This window comes from Impatiens glandulifera, chromosome 1, assembly GCF_907164915.1.
Source record: "Impatiens glandulifera chromosome 1, dImpGla2.1, whole genome shotgun sequence".
NCBI lineage: Eukaryota > Viridiplantae > Streptophyta > Magnoliopsida > Ericales > Balsaminaceae > Impatiens > Impatiens glandulifera.
Window position 1 is genome coordinate 63,896,124 of NC_061862.1, and position 20,748 is coordinate 63,916,871.

At 32.9% G+C, this 20,748-nt stretch overlaps 2 protein-coding genes across 3 annotated transcripts; one reads left to right on the plus strand and one right to left on the minus strand.

Annotated features, from left to right (window-relative positions):
* Window positions 1-1,492: 1,492 nt before the first annotated feature.
* Window positions 1,493-4,957, plus strand: LOC124930066. The gene is made up of 5 exons (XM_047470435.1): window positions 1,493-2,199; window positions 2,289-2,538; window positions 4,279-4,380; window positions 4,456-4,634; window positions 4,714-4,957. Exons 1-5 carry the CDS (start codon window positions 1,493-1,495, stop codon window positions 4,787-4,789), a joined length of 1,314 nt encoding a protein of 437 aa, XP_047326391.1. The 3' UTR covers window positions 4,790-4,957.
* A 1,377-nt stretch (window positions 4,958-6,334) lies between these two features.
* Window positions 6,335-19,310, minus strand: LOC124918706 (paired amphipathic helix protein Sin3-like 2). 2 transcript variants are annotated; one of them, XM_047458745.1, is made up of 24 exons: window positions 19,110-19,310; window positions 18,921-18,996; window positions 18,062-18,274; window positions 17,413-17,602; window positions 17,232-17,330; window positions 16,984-17,145; window positions 16,601-16,892; window positions 16,378-16,514; window positions 15,639-15,714; window positions 15,510-15,539; window positions 14,908-15,101; window positions 14,657-14,811; window positions 13,905-14,032; window positions 13,372-13,626; window positions 12,308-12,925; window positions 12,135-12,205; window positions 10,838-11,377; window positions 10,646-10,746; window positions 9,896-10,034; window positions 9,651-9,803; window positions 9,398-9,555; window positions 7,071-7,179; window positions 6,832-6,987; window positions 6,335-6,734 (listed from the first exon to the last, which is right to left on the minus strand). In XM_047458745.1, the coding sequence occupies exons 2-23, from the start codon at window positions 18,992-18,994 to the stop codon at window positions 6,856-6,858; spliced, it is 4,026 nt and encodes a 1,341-aa protein (XP_047314701.1). In that variant the 5' UTR covers window positions 18,995-18,996; window positions 19,110-19,310; the 3' UTR covers window positions 6,335-6,734; window positions 6,832-6,855. The 2 variants fall into 2 exon arrangements, with proteins under 2 accessions (XP_047314701.1, XP_047314700.1); XM_047458744.1 differs by having other exon boundaries at window positions 14,908-15,104.
* Between the last annotated feature and the right edge of the window lie 1,438 nt (window positions 19,311-20,748).

Below are 20,748 nucleotides of genomic sequence, written 5' to 3' on the forward strand. Positions count from 1 at the left end.
ATCATTTATATATGACATGATTGATTTTTTTTAGAATAAGAGAGTGTTTTGTTTCTCTCATCATCACTCATATTTGAGTTGGTATTATATTTTGTTCAATTCAACATCAAGTTTAATTAAATCGAAATTTTGGTCTCGAATTTTTATAATCTAAATAATACTTTCAACTGGTAGTGTTTTGGTAGTGTTTTAAGATATAATTTAGGTTTTTATTTTGTCATGGGTTCTAATCTCACCACAATCCATTTTTTTATTATCCAATATTTAGCAGTTAAAATATTTGTGTAGGCTTAGGAAGCCCAAAGTTTGGGGCCGGCCCTATATGCTAGTCATACCATTGGATTGTGGATAAGTCCAAAATTTGGGGCCGGTCCTTTATGTTGGTCATACCATTTGATTGTGTTTGTGATTATTTTTCGAGTTTTTGTCTTTTTTTCCTTCTTAGTATTAAATGAAGTAAAATAATCTAATATTGAATTATTTTATTTTCTTCAATTAAGAGTTACTAGAAGTCTAGAACTAGTTTATTATATGGAGACACTATTATGAGTAGGAATACCAACGAGTACCCTATCTAGGGGGTAGTGATGTAACTATTCATGAACCCGTTTTATATTTTATTATTTGATCCTATCCCCGACCCTGGACCCGACGGGTATATCTACTTCTATCCCTATTCTCAATTCATCGGGTACCCAATCTCTGACCCTGAACCCAATTTAAAAGAGAAATTTGATGAAATGACCTCCATAATAGCCTTAATTCTAAAAAAGGTCTGCGCCTGATAATGTTTGCAAAATGAGCATTTTTGCCATGCGGAAAGTCTGTAATACCCCTCGCGCCTGATTTACCGCTAATTTATGAGAAATGTCATTCACGTGGTTTCATCTAAAAAGCGTGAGTTCATAAACACGTTTTAGATGAAAATGCGTGAATGTACATTTCTCATAAATAAACGGTAAATCAGGCGCGAGGGTATTACAGACTTTTCGCAGGGCAAAAAGGTTCATTTTGCAAACATTATCAAACGCATGCCTTTTTTGAAATTAAGGCTATTATGGAGGCCATTTCATCAAATTTCCCAATTTAAAATACATGAACTCGACTATCATACCTACGAGTATTAGGCATACGAATACTCGTTGTCATCTCTATTTACAAGTATTCTCCCATGATTTGTACGAGTTTAAAAAAAAGATTGGTAAAAAAGTTTCTTCAAATAATAAGGCTTTGTTCGGATTAGGGTTTTTGAAAAAACCTAAAGAGGAAAAAAATAATGATTGGTGATGATTTTGAGAATGTGGTGATTATTTTTGATAAAAAAGACTTAAAGGGTATTGATATATTAAATAAAATAAAAAATAATAATTTAAAATAGAAGGTATTTTAGCATTTTAATTAATGAAATGAGTAATGTGATTGTTGAGAAGTGATTAATTATAAAATTGATTTAGATAGATTTTTTAAAAAATTCAAAGAGTATCAGGCCTAAATGTATTTTATTTATTTTTTCAAAGAGATCGTTGGAGGGTCAAAAGTGAAAAAAAACTATTTTCATTCTCAGGGTGGTCTGGTGGCTGATGGCAACTGGCAACCAAAAGAAAGAAAGAAAGAAAGAGGAGAGAGAGAGGGTAAGGTAAAGGGACAAAGAATCCTCAAAGGTAGACGTCAGGAGGGAGGGCTTCCATCGCCGTTAACGAGCGACGATACTAAGACCTCAGCCAAATTCTCCTCCTCGCTCGCTCGCTCGTTAATGGCCGCTTCTTCTAGAGCTTTCGTGATCTCTCGCTTCGCAGCTGACCACTCCTTCATGCTCCTCCAACCTGCGCCGCCGTGTCTCCCTTTCTCCCACCACTTCCTTCTCCGACCGTTACTCCCTTCCGTCTCCAGAAAACGTTCCTCCGTTCCAGTTAACTGTCTCGTTTCCGGCGTTGACGGTGGCGGCGTTTCTGATGATTTCGTCTCCACAAGGAACTCCGGTTTCGATCGAGAGTTCTCTGTAATTGCAAACATGCTTATGAAAATCGAACCGCTAGATACATCTCTCATTTCTAAAGGAGTATCTGATTCTGCTAAGGACTCCATGAAAGAGACTATTTCCGCCATGTTAGGTTTACTTCCTTCCGACCAATTCTCCGTTACTGTTAGCGCATCTAATATTCCTTTCTATCGCCTTCTTGTGTCCTCCATTATGACCGGGTAATAAATAATTCTTCCACTTCACCCGTAGATTTTAACTATATGTGCTAGAACTTGACATTTTATATACAATTTTGAGATTGTTATAGGTATACGCTATGGAACGCGGAGTACAGAATCTCATTGATGAGGAATTTTGATATACAGTCAGACAGTTGGAGTAGATCAGATTTTGCAGAGGAGAATCATGTTCTGGAAGTGAAGAGTAGTGATGAGACAGACGATGATCGGTGTGCAGATTATTTTGAGAAGATGGATATCAAAAGCATTGGGGCTTTGTCTCCTGAAGCTCTGAACTATATTCAGAACCTAGAATCCGAACTATCTTTGTCTAAGAAGGTTAGTGATAGTATCTTTGCTTCTATATATGCTTATATGATGTTTCTAATGCACCTGGTAAGATTACTATGAAGATAGATACAGATATTGAAGGATTTTTCTTAACAATTGTACACACATTTATATACACTTCTAACTTGTCAATCTGAGTAATGAGATTTCTTTTATGCAATCAAATGATATCATCGAATGAATCTACATCAAATGCTCTCAAGTTCATAAATCATGTGTTAACTCCTTAACTTCAATCCTCTTTTGAAAGTGTATAGTATATTAATTAAGCTTTAAAGTCTTTATTTCGATAGTTACTCTTAAATTGACTAAACTTCTATCAGGTTCCATTCCCACTAAAACACCCTAAGTTGAAGTTGGGGGGTATGCTAGCTTCTTTGGAGAATACACTCTTGTTTAATTTTTTTTTAATGAAGTTGTCATAATAACATGAGAACTTGATTCCATTTGAGTCAAAATGACCTTCTTCCTAATAATTACCATCAATGATTTCCATATCTTCGATTGCTTTCCATAATTTGATTACTTGACATTGAGCAAATATTCTAGAATTTGCTATAGAAGCCCGTGTAATGGAGGCTCTATTAGTAAATGTTCATACTTGTATCACACTTAATTTACATATTCCGAAGATATAGCAAATTCCTTGAAAACATAATAATGAACAAAAGCTTTGTCTATCTCCTTGGCATTATACAAAAATGACACTTTTCAGTGGGTTATTATTGGTGGAGCTTCATTCTTTCGAATAGTTCCAGTGAGATAAATTGTCAGAAACTGAATAGTAAATGTTCACTTTTAAATAAATCTTTAGAGGTGTTGTCATTCTTGAGTTTGAGCATCATCCTTTATTTTTCTCTTGTTTGATACCTTGGTTTTCTGAATGTTGTATTGGGAGCTTGATTCTTTTACCCAAGTGTATACTGTTGGTTAGACACAAATTGTTAGCAATTAGGAAAACATTGAGCTCTCTTGGTAAGTAGGATTTATCCTCAATTTTTTGTTGTATCTTGGTCTGTTCTGAAATTTCCATTTTTTTTTGGTTGGTATAAAAAGTGTTGTTGGAAAACAAAACTGTGCCTGGATTACAATCCCAAATTTTGTTTGGTAGTTGGATTTTTAGTTGAATCACAAGCTGGATGTTAGGCTTATTGTCTTACGAAATCTGAGTTTGATCAAATCCAGCTCAATTTTGGATACCAATTTCGTTGTTACCTAACTTGGAGCTTGTTTGATCTTAGTTTATTTGGATTTATCCCATCATCAATGACTTCTTCCATCAAATCATTAACTAAACTACTAAAAAACTATTACTGTATTTTTATAACATTTTAAATGCTAAGGATATTTTGATCATTTTATTCAAACAAACCACTTTTTTTTACCTCAAACAAGAACAGAATGCCATGATCAAACAACTCTAGCTCTGATTCTGTTCCTCAACTTGCAAACCCAGTTTATTGAATCAAATAAATCGTAAGCTATTTTTTTTGTCTCTGAAGATATGTCAACATTTATATAAAACTTCTGTTTCATCTCCATTTAGCTTTAAACAATGAATTGATATAAAAAATTGGTTGAGTTTGTGACATTTCCAAAATAGGAAACTGAAGACAGAAACAAAGAAGACAAATCAAAACTAGTTAAATCAATTTGAAGTGTTGTGGATGATAATTTCATTGGATTGTGCTGGTGACAAGATCTTCATGTTGATTTCATATTTTGCAGGAACTGGATGAGAAGAAGCAAGAAAATGCACAAATAGAAAGTTGTATGAGAGAAAATAACAATGACCTATTGGAGTATTTGAGGTCCTTGGAATCTGATATGGTAACTGATTAACTCCCCCATAAAAGTTTCGATTTTATCAACTGTTTCCTTAGTTGTATACATGTGTTTCAACAGGTAACTGAACTATCACAGCCATCTTCATCAGAAGTTGAGGATATTATTCGAAAACTTGTTCAAAATATTTTACGCCAATTCAATAAAGAAGCTTCATTAAGGAATGCGGCCGAGACTGAAGAGCTACACAACAGTATAACCGCTTCTTCACGTGATTACCTAGCAAAGCTTCTATTCTGGTCAGCCCATTTTTTTTAATAATGTTTTCGGTTTGGCTGGCTTAACTTAGCTAGACATTATTTTTGGGTAAAAATGCAGGTGTATGCTAATGGGTCATCATTTGAGAGGATTGGAGAATAGATTACATTTGAGTTGTGCTGTTGGCTTATTGTAAGAGAAAGAAAGCCTAAAGAGGAAAACCATGTATAATATATGTTCTCTTTAATTTCTTAGTAATTTATATTTTGTTGCTAGTAAATATTTATAAAATTTTATTTATTACAATTTTATTAAGATAAGAACATTATATATATAATAAAACCAACTTGTTTGTTATCCTTCTTAGAATGCAACTGATCTCTTTGTTGATATAGAAAATTTAAAGTAAAATATTGACAACTTTTACTTAATTTGGTCACAAATATTTTTTCTAACTCAACCTATTACTATTAGTATATAGTTCAAATCATAATTGTTTTGTCTAGTTCAATTCTCATTCAGATCGTTTTAACTTAAAAATTGACTTATCTAATGAAGATTTCAAGAATGTTTTGGTTCAAATGTATACTTATTAGATATTTTATAATGAAGTTCTTGATTGAAGATAAGGGAAGGGACAGAGAAATAAAGTTCGAAGATCAATTAATTCTCTGATATAAATTTGACAGATTAATTAATTCTTCGATATAAATTTGACAGCGCAAAAAGTAACGATATAGAACGATTTAATTTGACAGCACATAAAGTAATATTATATATATATATTTATAATATAGATATATATAGTAAAGTAATAAATTATACGTGCTAAGATGAGAAGAGAAAAAAACCCTAATTCTCCCTAAAATACGCCGCAGCTAGTGCTGAATTTCTCTTCGACATTTCTTATATTTTCTCCTCGAAATGCCATTCACCCGACTTCTCTACCAACAATCTTGACGCCTTCACATTGACATCGTGCACAAGGAAAGAATGTTCGTTTTCTATAGCCAAAATTTTGTTTTTCCAGAAGCCATCGTTGAGGCGTCGTCACCGGATGGAAGGGGAAACGCAAAAGATTAAACATTGATGGAGACGGAAAATCTATTGAAGGAGGTAAGTGTGATTCTAATTGTCAAAATGGATGAGAATCATGTCTTAATGATTTTTCCAAAATCTATGTTTTTTGTGAGATTTCTAAATGGATGTGCTTTCATAATAGAAGATCTCTAACGGAATTGAATTGAGGCCGGAGTCGGACAACGATTCTAACACACCGAAAACCAATCAACAATATCAACAAGTGGTTGTTCCAATTGACGAAAAGATGGGAAAAGACATCGCATTCACAACCTGATAAGGGTCAACACATTTCACAATGGTTCGATATGAACCTGCTGCGAGTAACCCTCAAGAAGACACACCACCTTTAAGAAAAGGTATTCATTACCCTTTCAATCTAATGGTACAATTTTTTTAGGACAACAGTAGAAAGAGACCATATTGTATCAAATTTGTCTCATTAGACCATTAGGGGTCTGTCATTCCTGTCCCTGAAGTGCCAATCCCTAATGGTCTCAGTGGGTGGTATCATAAGACAAAACAACCAACAAAACCATGTCCAGCAGCCCCACCAACATTCCTGAACTTCAATTTAATAAACACTTTCCAAACCTCTTATCACTCAACTACCCAAGCTCGAGACTTTTTCTCAAAAACAAAGTATATAAATCCATCAAAATTCCAAACCATTCATTTTATATTAAAAAACAACAGTTATGCCCCCCACCAATAAATCCTTACAAGTGCCTTTCAGTCAGTTTAGCTTTGTTCTAACATTTGACAAGTACATGACATATATAAACCTCTAAATTCTGTAAAAGTTCCAACTAAAAACAACAAGAAAAAAAGAGTATTGACCACAATTGACCTGACCAACATCCTATTAAGTAGAACCAACTAGAGCACTACTAAATAAGACTACATTAGGAAAAACTATGGAAAAATCATTACTCTACAAAAGAGTATTATTATTTACACACCAATTGAGTTCATTCATTGTATCCCCAGGTAGCCCCATCATCTGCCCCCATTACGTTTCCGGCAGCAGCAGCTCGCCCAGTTACGAGCTCAATGCGAGCCTGTCAAAGCAAGAAGAAGAATACACAGATTTTTAAGGATAACTGTCTAACTTGAACAAAAAGCAATCATGGATTAAGATGTAAAATTCCTATCAACCTTTGCACATTCGAGCATATACGCTTATGAGATGGACAAAATCTTGTGAAAGCGTTTTACTCTCGCCTGATCCTGGGAAAACGACTGCCTACTTTTTGACAAACATCTTCTTTTAGTCTGGTATAAACAGTCTTCTGTGTCTAGAACGTAGGAAATCTATATCATACAACAAAATCAAAGATTAGAAAAAGATAAAAATAAAAAAGAACGAAAAATATCAAAGTCAGCTGAGGATTTACCTTTGAAGAGTTGCAGGCCATTTTACACTCCAAACCATTCAGAACATGAACACTTAACATAGCCGTGCATACATCAGAAGTTTCATCGACTAGTGATTTACGCTTATTTCTGCAACAAAAAATTCCAGAATCTTTCACTTTTTACAAATCTTCAAAATTTTATAACCTCAATGATATTGTCTTATTTTGTTAACCCATCCATATTATAAACAAAGGAGACTTCAATTACTCTATTTAATCTAGAACATACAATCATTGAAAATCTGGAATTGTTCTTATTTAAACAATCTTGTTGTTTTGAATATGAAGAGATAACGAAGCCATTGCAAATTTACGGAAAAACTAGGCCTTCTAGATAATCTCGACAATTAACTATGAATAGGCTATTATAAGTTTGAGAAAGCCGCTATGGCGACAATTATGCTATTTACTTTATTGGGAAAAAAAATACTAAGCAAGAACCCATATGGAACTCTTGAGCTTGTTTGATATAGTTATTTTTTTCATATTTATAAAAAATAACGTAAAGCTATGTTTGGTTAGAAAGGAATTGGATTGTGGTCCAATTTCAAATCCTTTGTTTGTTTGATGACTTAAAATATTTAAGCAACAAAGTTCGTAAGTAAAATAGTATCTATATAAAGAAAATCAAAATGTAAATCTGCTGGCAAGGAAATTAGAATCTTGCTTCAAAAGGCAAGGAAATCTCTCGTATGGGCCCCAATAACCAATTTTTAAAGTTTAAATGTCATTGTTCAAATTCGGAAATGAAACATAAGAAGATCATAATGTATGATTTCTCCAAACATAGTATTGATTTATAAGTCAATTCCAATTTTTATGTATATATATAATAATAGAGTTTGTGGAAGGCATGTGGTACCTCCAAAAGGCCATATTTGGCTTGTGAGAAAGGAATTATTATTTTTTGGAGAGTATTTTGAAAGGGTGAAACCCGCCAAATAGGGTCGAACCCACGACCTCTACTCAAAAAAGCATGCACTCTGACCACTGAACTACACTACATTGACAATAAGAGATTCGTTGAGGCACATGAACCAAAGGCATTGGTCAAAGGACTAGTCGGGTGATTGTATGCAACAAATTATTATGGGAAGTTAAATACAAATGGTTGCATGAGATTGCGTCCTATGATGTCAGGTCGATAGTTATTGCTATGTTAAGTACATAATAGTTATCTTGCAATAATAATTTGGATGTTAATATTTTTAGTTAATATAATTAATTATTTATATAATATGGAGATGTGTTGTATGATAGTAGATTGAGTAAGATAATATTAGTGATAGAAAGCTTAGAAGAAAAGCTGTTGAAGGATAGGGTTGTAAAGGTAGTTGATTTTTTTTGTGCGAGGTTATCCTTGTTGTTTGGTTGTGGTGGTGTGAAGATATAACATGAAAGGGGAAAAGAGGAAAAAAGGAAAAGGAAAGAAATCAAAGAGGGAATTGAAGGAAGGGAGAATAAAGAAGGAAATGAGGATGAAGAAACGGGGAAAGAAAAGAAAGGGGAAAGAGTAAAAATGATAAGAAGAAGAAAAAGGAAAAGGTCAAGGGAGGTAAGTTTTATTAAGACTTTGGTTTTGTATGTTTGGTAAGGCTGGTTGCTTGGTATTGCTTGTTTGATGTGTGGCTGTATTCATTTGTTTATATGTTTGGATGTGTGGTTGAATATGTTTGGATGTGATTTGGATGTTTTGGACATGAATATGATATTTTGGAACATTGGATTTGTGTTGGACAAATTGATAGGATGCTAGGGATTTTTGGGTTTCAAGAGTAGATGATAAGATTGTAAGGATATAAAAATTGTATGGAACTTATACATGCTTTTGTCGTTGTGTATAAACGACGCCTATATTTTTTCAAAAATGCGAATAATTCTATTTATTATAAAAAATATATATTTAAAAAACAAATTTTAATTGTATAAAGGATTTATATTTCACTAAATATATGATATATTTTATAGTAACTTAATATAGAACTAAACAATATCAACTTAATATAGAACTAAACAAAATCAACTTAATATAGAACTAAACATTTAACCGAAAAATTAACCGCTAGTTCTTATAAAATTGTAATTATAATTGTAATTATAATTCCTATTCTAGTTCCAATTGTTCACCTCCAAACATTAGTATATAGATGTATTTTAGTTGATGTTTTAAATAGTTTGATTGATGAATTAAAACAATCATTCATCAAACAAGGCCTTATGACATAAGAAAAGGATGAAAAAAAAAATCCATAGGTGCACAAATTCGAGCAATCCAAGATTCTAACAGTTTTAGGAATAATAATTACCTTTGAAGATAGATACCCGACGGTTCCTTCTTGGAAGAAGATAGAAAACCCTTGAGCAAATAATTGGAAAAACTAGGATCAACTGAAACAGCAACTACATCAGACTTGTCACTTCCATCGTCCATCAACTGAATTGACAAACGTGTTCCAACACAGGGCTGCACAAGTACAAAAGTTTGTTATTTACTATAGTCGAAGTTTATCAGAATATGCAACTACAGTGATTAAAGTGGAGTAGGCACTAATAACTTACACATTCAAACCGGTATATATTCTCTTCATGAAGAATCACATGCACATTATCGAAATATACGGAATCAACATAACGGCCACGCATCTTAGATTTTTCATACTCGTGCAACTGAAGAAGCTTGTTATCTGTCTCATCAGTGGCAACCGTTTGCAGCTACAGAAAAAAAATAACAAATTATGGTACATGGTAAAAGATTTGCTTTACACCAAACATGAAAGGGCCTTTTTCTTTTCTTTTCTTATTACCTGCTTCACCAGCTTAAAAATCAATTTATCCAAGGTAAACAGAACATAAGACTGATTGCCAATAATAGCCCGGCAATCATCCTCAAACTTGCTATTATCAGAAGATCCATCAAGCAAACCATAGAGGGCACCCATAAATCTACAAACAATGGATGTATAGGTGATTAAATTAATGACATAAAGGGTTAGGGTGAGTACAGGGTGCAGAAATAGCAAATTAACCCTTGAAATATAATGGCCCCATAAGTGATACACTTTTTAAATCTGTTTTTGTATCTGAATAGATATACAAATACAAAATAAATTTATGCATTTATCTCTAACTAAAGAGTTGTCTATTTTGGGTTATTTGGGATTAATCTGAAATAACCACTATCCCCTCATCAATCAAATCGTTCAAATTATCAACTAAAACAAAAAAATTCTCTTTGTTTTCATTATATATTAATACTCCCAATGTCTTTTACTCAAATAACCCTGAATAATCCACATTAAATAACCTAAAACGTACAGGGTTAATTAGAAATAACCACCTCGTTATCCAAATAACCCATAAACGAACAAGGTCTAAGTTTAATTTCCAAGTTTTTTTATCTGGATATGCAAAATAGAAACAATAATAAAAAGTATTTTCAAATGGGGCCCTTATATTACTTACATATTCTATAAACCCTAAATATTTTAACAAGGCTAACCATACATAACTTGAATCTCAATCATGTGCAAGAAAAATGCTATATTCAAACTAACCTGCCATAAAGGTCGGGCGAGCTACTATTTTTTGAGTTCTTCCACTTAGCTTCAGCAGCTGCTGAATTCATCTTTGCAGATAGTAATCTTTCATACAATACCTGGCAAGCAAGAAAGCATAAATAATTAAAAAAACGGTTTCCAACAAGAGAGAATAGTTAGCAGACAAAAAGAAAATGCGTGGATTCGTACCTGATGTAGCCTAAAAAGCACATAAAAAGAGTCGTTTCCAAAGAAAACACGGGAATCCTTCATTTCTTTGTTGGTTAAGACAACATGCTTCGCCAATGGCTTTACAGTCCGTAAGAGATTTTCCATCATAGGTTGTGAAATGCTATCAACCCCACCAAAGTGTACATCAGGCATTAATCCTCCCTCGGCCTCACCTTCACTCTCAACCTTAGCCCCATCTTCTTCCTCTTCTTCATGTGAGCATTCATCGGCAGCAGACTCGTTTCCTGAAACATCATCACCCTCGGAAACATTTTCACTGTCCTCATCATCCGCGTCTAGATCATTTTCTTGGCAAAATATCGCATCACCATTTTCAGCATTCTTATTCTTTGACAATGTTTCTTGTAGACGACATTCTCCATAAACAAAGTTATCCTCCTCAAAGTCGCCATTGGGTGATAGCTCCCCCTCTTCTTTCTCAGTAGAATCCTTCTCATATCTGTTCACATTTTTGCACTCTACATTCTCCAATGTAACTGCTCTAACTTGAATGACAACCTGAAAAATTGAAATAGAAGAGCTGTAATAGTTATAACCCGAAGAGTAGCCTTCAGTAGATATTTGAAAGGAATAACAATCTATAATAATATTAACATTGGGTTCAATAAAACTGAAAATTAAGTGTTGAATGTTGAGTACTGGATTTTAGTTGTCAAATTAGTTAAGTGATTGAAAAATGAAGACTGAAAAAACAAATGAAAATATATGAATTTATTCAAAAACAAAATACAGGATATGTAAGTTGATTAAAATACTAAAAGATCTATTTTATACTTAAGTAACGTAATTTGATTAAAATTGTCTATTATACACTTACTATATAACCGAATTAAGACATTCGTAACTTACTCAATTAAGCTAGCTTGATTTAAGCTGAATCTAAATAATTTGCAGCAGTTATCAAATCAACTTAATCAAATGAGCACTAAATTCTTTTGATCAAGTGATAATTTGTGTTATCATACATTGTCTCTAAGAAATAAATGTTAGAATAAATCGAAGGAAAATATCTAAACTAGAATAACCAAGTTAGCTTGATAAAAAAAAAGGTGGAACTAATGTCGGGAAAGTACTTATAAACTATTTTACCCTTAGTATTATAGTTCACCAAATTAAGCCAGATTTTTTAGCTTCATTTGAGTTCTAAATAATTAAGTGATTTAAAATAAATTTATCAAATAAACTTATTTCAAATAAGCACCCAATTGTTTAGATGAGGTGATAAGTTGTTATAAAAAACCACCTGAGTATTTACCTCATTAACATCTGATTTTCCTTCTGGTTTGTCCTCGACAATAGCTTCATTGTGTAAACAAGGTGCTCCTCCTGGACATTGGAGAATGAAAACCATATTTAATGAATAATATAATATATAGTGTATATTTAGGTATACTGAGATGAACGTATATCCCAGAGTAAGCCACAAACCTGGCACCATATCAGAACTAATTACGTCACAATTTTTGTCAGCTCCAACAGCTAATGAGATATTTGAATTGGTCAAACGCTCACTCAAACCTGCTGTAACGACAAGATCTGCCAATTTATCCGATATAGTGGCAATATTCTGCTCTTTTTGGACATAACCCTCTTGTCTGTTCGGGGCATCCCCATTTTCTGTATTTGTTTTGCAAGGAGTTGCTGGTAATGGAAATTTACTTTCCGATTCATTGTTGACAGGCTTTATTCGCTTAGAGTTCAGCAATGAAGCTTCTACAACAGGTGTACTAGCTATAACAGCATGATGCATTTCCATAGCACCATCTTCAGCACCTTCCATTACATTTGACCGTGACTTGACACCCAACATTGTCTCCAAGAAGGTGGTCCAAAGTTTCATAACTTTACTCAACTGCTCTTTTGTTGAACAAACTTCTTCACAGGAAAAGTTTACCAGTTTATACAAGTCCTCATGAATGTCAGCATCAGCATATTCATATTCAAGATTCGGGTTGATAAGATATCTACTTCCCGCAGAAATAGTTAGAGCCACATCATCAACATTTTGTGTTTTCTCTTTAATTTCTTTGATTTCAGCTACCAACGCTGCCATTAAAACAAAAAATATTGGAACTGAATGAAAGAAAATAAATATGATTTTATATTATACATTTTTCTTATAAAAGAATTGGGCCTTGTTTGATCTGGGGTTATTTGAATAACAAGGTGGTCATTTGAAAATAACACTGTTTGATGTAGGTTATGAAAAAATAGGTTACTTGAGTAAAAGGACATTAAGGTTATAAATAAATAATTATTGTTTTGAAAAAAGAGGGTATTTTGGTTGATGATAGGAATATTGATTGGATAGTGGGTTCTTTGGAAATAATCTACATCAAAAAGCTCTTGGATTCTACTTAATCATACTCGCAATTCATGTAGTTGAAGTTCATTCTAAATTTGCTATCTTCAAGGAGGAAATGTGAAGGATCAAATCACAAAAATCAATGAAACATAGTGCATCTTAATTCTGAGTTTGAGTTTATACTTACTTTTTGGGCTCAAGTCCTTTGAATCCTGCTGCTTGAAGTAGAAGCTACGATGGTCAAGCGATTTATAGTGGTTCTTTGAATATATTTCAGCCCAAACCCTGTTGGAATCACCGCGAAAATTCGTCCACTCCTCTTGCTTCTGCTTTAGACGGGTTAATATAACAGGCAATGAAACAGAAGGCTTCTTCTTTAAAATCTCCAAGACATCCAAACCATGTTCACCATAAATGCGTTCAATGCACCTTAAATTGAGAACTAGCAGAAACCAAGAGATCCAGACTTGTCAGAATCACAATACCATTGGAAATCGTCAAAGTGATATTTTTTTGTTGTATAAGATTGTTTTTTGTATCCAAAAATGAATTATTGTGATCCAATCATTATCCATATTATCTTCTAGATGATGATCTAGATTATTTTTGGATGATTGAGATTTTGAAAAACACATGTTTGGATCATGATTCCATGTAAAAATCATGATACCATATAGGCTCACTATATGTATGTGTGAAGCGCAATAAGAGATCATCTACCTGTAAAATATTCTTCAACACGCATTGGGATCTCTAAGCTGATACTATTGTCAGTAAGGCCATTCAATAGTTCTTCAGCTCGCTTAGAAGTTGAGCTCACTAATTCCAGCAACATATCCAGCTCAAATCTGAAAGTTTGTGAATACATTAAACGTATCAAACACGAAAACAATACAAACGAAAGTTTGATTCCATGTATTTATCACTGAACAAATAAAGATCCAAGACAATATACCAAAACATGGTCAATCACTATTTTCACAAAAAAAAATGTTCAATCACTCTTCAAATGAATTGGGCTGTTGTGAGTTCAAATTTTCATGTTGGTCCGAAAAAATCTACATTTGTTATGTTTCTCAAAATATCTAAAATATACTCTGATCAGGATGAAGAAAAAAACTCTATACAAATGATGAAAAATATACATTATAATTTGGATCATGATGTAGAAAATGATTTGTATACCAAATGAAACAATGAAAATCACATTATAATCTGAACCATGACACAGAAAATAATCTAATTGAAATTAAGAAAATAACAATTCCAATTTTAATTTAAGTGGTTTTTTAACGAGATCGTGACAAAATACTAGTTTCCAAATAGGCTTCAGTCATCCTATATGGCTAGTCAAAGAAGTTATAAGAACAAACAAACCAAAAAGAACAATGACCAGAATCAAGATTTAAGATCCATACAAATGGTTGAATAAAAAGATATCAATTTATGTTATATAATGGACTGATCTTTACCTGTCATCCTCACATCTGAATAGGCTCTCTTCATACTGATTCCTGCGCATGTGCTTAAATGAGTAATCTTCACTCCCTGAAGTTACAGAGACCCAATGGTCATTTAACACTTGTGCGCCAAGTTCTGTTCTATGGCTTGTTATAGGTATAGGATACTGCATGAATTCATTTTGATATCAGCAAAAAACTTCAAGTATTCACACAATTGGAAACAAGAAGCAGGAAAAAAAATACTGTTTGAAATGCCATACATCATCCGGTAGAAGCCTGTAGCTGGGAGTACAGCGTTGACAGTTAGTGAGGTCAAGTTCTTGTATAGACTTTCCCAAATACTTCTCCTTGTGTCTCTCTTTCTCCTTTTGCTCCATTAATTCACGCTTCTGCTCCTTTTCCTTGTCCTCTATCTTAACTGGCTTGGCTGAATTTCCATCATTCCACAATGATTCTGCTATAAATAATAGTCAAGTTATACTTATAAGATCATACAGGCAAACTTGAATCTCCATGCAAGATCAAGAGACTTGGGGTATTACACAACACTCAGAAAGGAATATCAACTGCTACATAATTACATTTACAAATATTGGAAATGGGAAAACAACCGTGTTTTTTTTAGACAAGGGTTTTTTTCCCCTAGAAGAGGCTAGGATAACATCCCACCGTTATGACCACACACTTCAATTAAGGTGCTTTCATTAGGATTGGAACTAAAGACCTCAAAACCTGTAAGTTCAACTGTTACCACTTGAGCTACCCTAGGTGGTGGGTGGGTGAACGTCCAATTAATGTGGTTAGTAGCAATAAACAAAATCTGCTATTGCATAAGGATGTGTGAAGAAAAAGGCATGCTTACTTTTATTCATAACATCTGAAAGAAATCCATCTGCAGATGAAAGAAAAATTATAAATGACATCAATTAACTTGCAACAACTTTTACAAGTGAAAAATAAAAATTCAAACCAAAATTGCTTCAGAAGCTACCTATATTTTCACAGCGTTGCAAAAATTCATTGAACCCATCCATGAGGTCTGGATATTTTCCAAGTAAATCTGACACCTGATACGAGTGAATGAACTTAGTTCAATTATACAGAGAAGTTATAAGTAATCTCTTATGTGAGCTCTATGAGGTGGTTAAGGCGTCACTGCCTCGGAATAAAGTCCAGGTTTGGCGCACTATCTAATTTATCAAATGTAAGCTCAACTACTCAATATATGAAGCCCTATAAAGGCTAAATTCCAAGAAAACACACTCTAGAGTATGGAAAGAAAACAAATTTCACTCCCAAGTTTGTAACTCAGACTTCTTTTACATTGAATATACATCGACAAACAAGAAAGTTTTTTGAGACAAGGGTTTTTCCTTAGAGGAGGGACTAGTACAACATGCCACCGCCATAACTCCTAATCAAGGTGTGACAAACAAGGTGTTTTTCAGTGATAATCGAACTTGAGAGCTCTACCCTTACTTGAGCGAACTACCCTGTGTGGCTAAGAAAGTTAACCATGCCTATGAAAAGAAAAAAATTATAGAATAAGGCCACAAATAGATTTGGCTACTTGCAAGTCAGTCTACCTTTTGCATGAGGATCCAAATGGGGAAAGGCTAAGAAATGCAACCAATCCAGAAACGAATTCCAGAAAGGCAAAAACATTTCCACTAGCATGATACAAATTGTAATAACGGCTAGAATAAAAAGTTTAGAATAGGAGCATATACCAAACTTTGCAGTTCCTTTCTAGTAATTATTTCCGTGCTATAAATATGAAGACACTTCAAGAAAGCTTGGTAATCATCTGAACTACCCAACCTTTCCTTCACTTTGTCACAGAAAATGAACTCTTCCTTATACATGCCTGCATAGAATGATGCAAACCAAATGTTAATACAGAAAAAACTAAATGGAGAGAAGAGAAAAGAACTGTATTCCTAAAGCACTCACTTCTTAAGGCATTTTTATCATCATAAGAGGCCATGACAGAACTTGTACCGACGTCTTCAAACTTCGGATTTTTTTTTGGTTTATCATTTCGTTGCATAATGAAGTCCCTATTACTGTTGTGCTCAGTTTCCTTGTAATCCTGATCGTGATTCCTTCTCTCCTTGCTCTCCTTTTCAGCTCGCTTCTTTGGATCCTTTTGATTTTTTATTATCGTTTTATCATCATGATAATCATTGCGTTCAACACTTTGGTCTCGCTCATGAGAATTAATAATTCTATCCTTTCGACGTTGCTATAGAATAATAAAACCAAGGAAAATATAAGATTCATCTTCTCGCTAAAAATAAAAAAAAATTTAAGGCTTTGACAAGGATGGGATCTACCTTATCAATTGGAGTCTGGCGTGGCGCAGTAATTACAGAGCTACGTTCATCATAACGATGAAGAGAAGGTCGTCCAAAAGAAACATGGGTTGCTGAAGTTTCGGGTAAAAATCTAGTGAACTCATCAAGCAAATCCGATTGATCTGCAAATAGGGATGAAACCTGCACAGTAGCATAATATGATCTTAATAAACGAGTCTTGAAATGCGTCAAGTTATTATATAGGTTATTTGTATAATTGATCATACCTCTTGATAGACATCAGTGATGCCTTTGTGTTCCTTCCTATACATATTCAAGATGTCCAGAAATGATTTATATACATGCTCATCGTTTTGGAATCGTTTCTATAGGAGAAGAAGCCAGGTACAATGTCAATATATGAATCAAAACTAGATGAACTATTTCAAGGGGAAAAAATCATTTAACCTTAATCTTGTTCACGAAACCTATCGCTTCTTCAAACTCGACAGTTCTCTTGGGAGGGTTCTCTTCCTCTTCCTCTTCAATATCAGTAATCTCATAGCCTTTAGGTAGAAAAGTATTGAACCCAAAGATTAGATTGTTGTGCCCCTTAAACAACTCTTTCACCCTTGCTATGACACCAGTAGTGTCAATTCTGCACAAACATATCCACATAATGAATTTAGGCATTGTTTGATAACACAACTTATCAATTGATTTAAATAATTAAGCGGCTGTTTGAATTAAGCTCATTTCATAGATTCAGCTCAAATTATGTAAAAAAAACTACAAAATCTAGCTTAATTCGGTAAGATATGAATGAGTTAACTCGATAATATAGTGAAGTGTACAAAATACAACTTTAAGCTTTGTCAATAAATCAAATTATGTTACTATAAGGGTAAACATTTTCCTAACAGTAGTTCAACCTTTTATCAAGTATTTAAAATTCAGATATTTTCATTCGGTTTATTCAGCATATTTTTTTTCACACTTAACTAGTTCACGCTTAAAATTCCGTATTCAACAGTCTAACACGTGATTTTCAATTTATCAAACGCACACCGATAACAATGTACACATTCAATACAAGGAAGCAGATATGATCACCAACCTTTGAGCCTTGAAATCTTTCATGACATCAAGAAACATGTCATATTTTTCTCTTTGATTCTGAAACATTTCTTTAACTTCTTTCAGATAAGTTAAAGCATCATTTGTTGTCAGCTTCTGTGCAACTCCTCCACCAGCTCCTCCACCATCTCCATCTACTACGCTTCCTGCTCCTCCGCCGCTACCAACTCCAGGAGCCTGAGACTGTCCATAGCTACACCCACAGGAAAATTGTTGAAGTAAACATTACATAAACTACTTGATCGGCAATTGGTTAAATGCAGAATCAATACTAGATTAGATAACGCATGTGACTGCTCTTCCAGAAGTTTGGTATATCCATTTATTCCTTGTGCATGAATAAAAACAAACCATAAATTTTACGTCAAAAAGTCTAAAAGGGGAAGTCTTTTTGCCCAAAAAATTACAAATTTCCATCTCAAGATTTCATTTCCATTAATCGAAAACATTCTTCAGCAGTCTTCAAACAGATAGACAAATTAAGGATAGTAAGCAGATTATATAGGTTTTATTACCAACAAAACCTTTTCTAAAACATTTATTCCATCTAGAACAGTTGAATCCAAAAAAGCAAACAAGGTATTAAATTCTCAGATGCGTTATACAAACCCATCTGTCAACCCTAGAAAACCCCTACCCACATAAACAAATGGATCAATCAACAGTTATAGTAATCTAATTACTGAGAACAAAAATAAACAAGACAATTGCATGATTGAACAATCAATCAATCAATCAACCAATCAACCAAGCCAAATCAATAAAAACCTTAACAACTAAAGGACTACAAAAGAGAGGTAGATACGATATAAAAATAGATAAAAATGTCGAAAACTTACGATTCTCCACGAGAAGAAGCTAACGGCCGCCTAAATTGCGAGTTGACATTAAGGTCGTCTCGCAATCGTTTCATTTCTGCCGCAGCACCGCACAAGGGGTTAAAAAAGTTGACGAAATCTCAAAAACCAGGCGTAGATTTATCATAAGAGATAGAAATACATGAAGAATTGAGTAGAACAGAAACTAACCCAGATTTTGTATAGAGATGAAAGGAAAACTCTTCAAAATGGAAGGAACCCAGATAACCTAAGAGTAGATCTAACAACCTAGTTTCAAAATTCAATTGTATCGATCTCGACTACAGAAAAGAAAGAGGGTTTCTCTCTATATCTAATATTCAGAAGATACATTCAAGTTTTGAAGGGAAAAACCAATACATGTATAGAGAGAGAGAGAGACAAGGAAATTAAGAAACTTTCCCTTTTCAATGTTTATTACAAAATATATTAAACTGCGCGTAAATTTTTTATTTTTATTTTTATTTATTTTTAGTATGTCTGAAAAAATATGTATAAGCCTATATTTTAGGGCAAGTCCATTAGACCCATATTAATAGGATCTTCTTCTCTTTTGGACTTTAATATATAAAGCCCATAAAACAAAGTTCATTGATGGAATAGGCCATATTGGGCTCGACATGTAGTAATAAAATACAAAATCTTTAATAAAATAATAAGGATGGTAAGGATTTACAATAGAAAAAATAAAATTTGTCTTTGTATAAGTTAGTAACGATCTTTTAAGTCCAATTCTCACTAAAAACATTTAAGTTGAAATTAAGGAGATAGGTTTGTATTAACTTCTTAATTTTATTTTTTTTAAATTGTAACAAATTTTAATCATAAAATAGTTAGGTTTTACAAACTAACTAAATTTAGGTTAAAAAACATGTATAATTTGCTTCACTTAGTTATGTCAGCCCTGAGATTTAAATATATCTTGTCGTCCAGCTATTCTTACCCTTGGGCTGCCACAAGCTCTCTCGTGTTCTAAAAGGATAGTAGCATTGTTTTGTATATTTTTTTTTTAGTTGTTTATATAGTTGAATATTTACGATAAATTATGTTGAATAATTATTTAAGAATATATGGATAGATATGAATATGAGTTGTTAATATAAGAGATAGTTAAATGAAATGTTTAATTACATATATCACATTTAATATATAAAGCTTATAAAAATTAATATAATAATATTAATATTATCACGCTATTATTATAATGTAATAATATCATATAAATATACTCATATAGATGATAATATTTTTTCTCAAACTCAAGATAAAAATAATTTGACAGTTGAAAGTGATGACGAGATTGTGAAATATTAATTTTATGTTTTCAAGTATTATAAACTCGTGAATGTTAAAATTCACCCAATGACAAAATGACAGTGTTGATTAATAAATCAACGAAAAAAAAAGTAGAATCTCATGGGATATTGAAGGTTGGGATGAAACAATAACTAAAAAGAAACTACTCATAAGTGTTATAATTCATTCAAAAAAGTGTGTTGCCTAAAAATAATTAACTAAGAAGGTAAAATCACATCGGAATTGAATGTTGGAGTGAAATAACAACTAAAAATAAATTATGGAATTATGATAACGGAGAAAAATAATAACATAAACAGAAATCTAAAAAATAATTAAAAAATATAATAATAAATTATTAGATCCTATATTAGTGGTTAAAATAACCATAAATAAAATTGATAAAGAAAGAGCAAAAGATAATGATTTTGTGTGCTTAAGAATGAAAACGTAACTCTCGTTCAAACAAGATGAAGTAACTCTCGTTGAAACAAGATGAAGTTGTATTCAATGT